Here is a 2539-nt window from a genome sequence, read left to right on the forward strand (position 1 = left end):
CCCCTCCAGCATGCCCGGGGGCCGCATCCTGCCCGAGGTAGCTGCTGAGCACAGTGTGAGGAGGCTCCCTCCTCTTCATCATCCTCCTCCTCTTCATCCTCCTCCTCCTCCTCCTTTCCAGGCAGAGCGGAATCCCAGCAGGACGGGTCAGTCGGTCTGAGCGCCGGCCGTGCCGTCTGTGCTGACAAACAGCCTAAGCTTCCAGTGCCCGTTTCCTTGCTTCCCTAACTCAACAACCCACCTCCCTCCCCTCCAGCTTGCTGGGGAAAAAAAGGCTTGGAATTGAGTCCTTAATTAAAGGACTATTAATAGTAGGAACCTTGGTGTGTGTTGGGGCGATTCATACAGAACTATTTAAAGCTGGGAATGGGAAAACCAACCCGATTTTTAAAGGTAGTTGTGAATATTCTCCACAATAAGATAAAATATTTAAGGATTAAAGGGAAATACAAACAATCTTTTTTCACTCTCACTAAATTCAAGGGGCAGCTGTTAGTAAAATAATGAGTTTGTAAAATATTCTTTTTTAATTGTTGAATTCTCCTTGACTGTGGCTTTTTGCAGTTAGTTGAATGAATTGGTATTGAGAAACCTTTTAGTGGATCAGCATTTCAGAGTGCAGGAGAGAAACAAAGCTCCAAACATAGAATATCAGTTAGTGGGGCACAGAAGAATCTGGATCCAATTGAAACAACATCATTTGAGAGAGACCTTAAGCAATTGTTTCTGAGGAAATCTGGTTACCGAGCTGAAAAATTCCAAGCTATTTTTTTAGTTATTGGAATTCTTGCAACCTGTTTGACCCTAATTAGTCGTGTTAAGCATCAATTCCCTACCTGGTTTTGTTCTTCCTTAGTCAGCACATTAGTACAGTGTTTTGCTTCAGTATTTAATCCCCTTTCTAACAGAGCATGGTTGTGGTGGAAACAGTGACCAGCACAGTGCACGTGGAGAGAGAAAGTAGTAATTAGCACTTCTTGTACTAACTCTATGTAGAGAGACAAAAACCAGCCCAGTTATCTGTTAGTACCCAGGATTTTCTGTGCCTGACAGAGCCTGGCAGTGCAAAGCCAGAGCAATCCTCGAAGGGAGCCTGAGGTGCCTTTGGAAGTGCCAGCTCTGAATCAAGGGGAGAAGGTGATTGTTCCCAAGGTGAAACAACGTGGCTTTACCTCCCTGTTGTGCCAGAAAACTGGCTTTGTCCTGGGCTGGACTGGGAGAAATCCCCATGAGTTCTCCTTGTTGTGGCCAAGCTTCTTTTAGTCTAATTTCCAGATGGAGATTTTGAAATAAATGTTGATACTGTCAAATTGTAAACCTTATTAATTTGTGTGGCTCAGATGAGGCTGCTGTGGAGTTCTTGCTCTGACCAGCGGGTTGTAGAGCGGCTGGAGGAAGAGTCACTGCCCACCTGTTTGGCTGTAGGACAGAGAATAAATTACACTGTATGTAATTAGGAATGTTCTCTCAAATATAGTCTGTAACTTGTCTAAGGCTGCAGAGCACTGGTCCAGCAGAAAAAAGGGCTTTTGGTTTGACCACTTAATGTGTTGTGGGAAGGTGGGAAGGACAGAGGGATATACAGACAGCACAGAACATGGAAATACAGACTAAATGCTGCATTTCTGGGCTCAGAGTGGGTAAGATACTGGGAAGACTGAAGCCTGTATTAATCATCATCTGAATTTTTCAGGGTACTACTGAGATCGAAATCAGGAAGAAACCTGGTGGGTCTCTCTTGGTCTCGATGGATCAGGTGAACGCGTCCTACGGAAGGAAGGATCGGACCAACAGCGTCATGACCGGGCTGACCAACACCCTTGTTGAGGGTAGGTGTGATCTGGGGATTAGAGGACAGGGATCCAGGGTGACCCTTGAGCCCCTTCCAGTACCTAAGAAGGGGCTCCAAGAGAGCTGGAGAGGGACTTTGGACAAGGGCCTGGAGGGGTAAGACAAGGGGGAATGGCTTCCCACTGCCAGAGGGCAAAGTCGGATGGGATATTGGGAAGGAGTTCTTCCCTGTGAGGGTGGGGAGGCCCTGGCACAGGATGCCCAGAGAAATTGCCCCATTCCTGGAATTGTCTGGGGTCAGGTTGGGCAAGGCTTGGAGCAACCTGGGATAGTGGAATTCAGCTCCCTCTGCTTTAGAGCAGTACATATCCATGCATGGTTTTGCCTAAATCTGCTTCTTTTGGGTCTTTATTAACAAAGAAGTATTTATTAGACTTTATTTTACTTGGGTTTGCATCCGAATTACGTAGAGATGGAGGTAAAGGCAGCAAAGAGGAATTGTAACTTTACAGTAAAGAGGATGCAGTGTGGAGATAGAGGAGTGAGGCAATGTCAGGTACGGGTGTTCTGTCTTCTGTCGTCTCCCAAGCACTGGAGAGACCTTCCCTTGCTACAGTCCGTGGGAGAAAAGCATTGGAGCTACACTGAGAGCTGCAGTGTGACAGCTGTCAGAAGAGAAAGGGACTGTTGGATGGTGGGAATTCTGGAATGGACAGCACATGGAGATGAGATTTCCCAATATGTTCTG

General features: G+C 46.5%; 1 protein-coding gene across 1 annotated transcript in view; it reads left to right on the forward strand.

The window, feature by feature from the left end:
• The window catches only part of SCN8A (sodium voltage-gated channel alpha subunit 8), a 58221-nt gene that overhangs the window by 32608 nt on the left and 23074 nt on the right, over positions 1-2539 (forward strand). Inside the window, exons 13-14 of the mRNA XM_017730741.1 lie at positions 3-37; positions 1694-1829. Coding sequence (XP_017586230.1) covers positions 3-37; positions 1694-1829 — 171 coding nt within the window. The remainder of the gene's footprint in view (positions 1-2; positions 38-1693; positions 1830-2539) is intronic.

Source organism: Corvus brachyrhynchos, unplaced genomic scaffold (assembly GCF_000691975.1).
Source record: "Corvus brachyrhynchos isolate BGI_N302 unplaced genomic scaffold, ASM69197v1 scaffold933, whole genome shotgun sequence".
In the NCBI taxonomy this organism is placed as follows: domain Eukaryota; kingdom Metazoa; phylum Chordata; class Aves; order Passeriformes; family Corvidae; genus Corvus; species Corvus brachyrhynchos.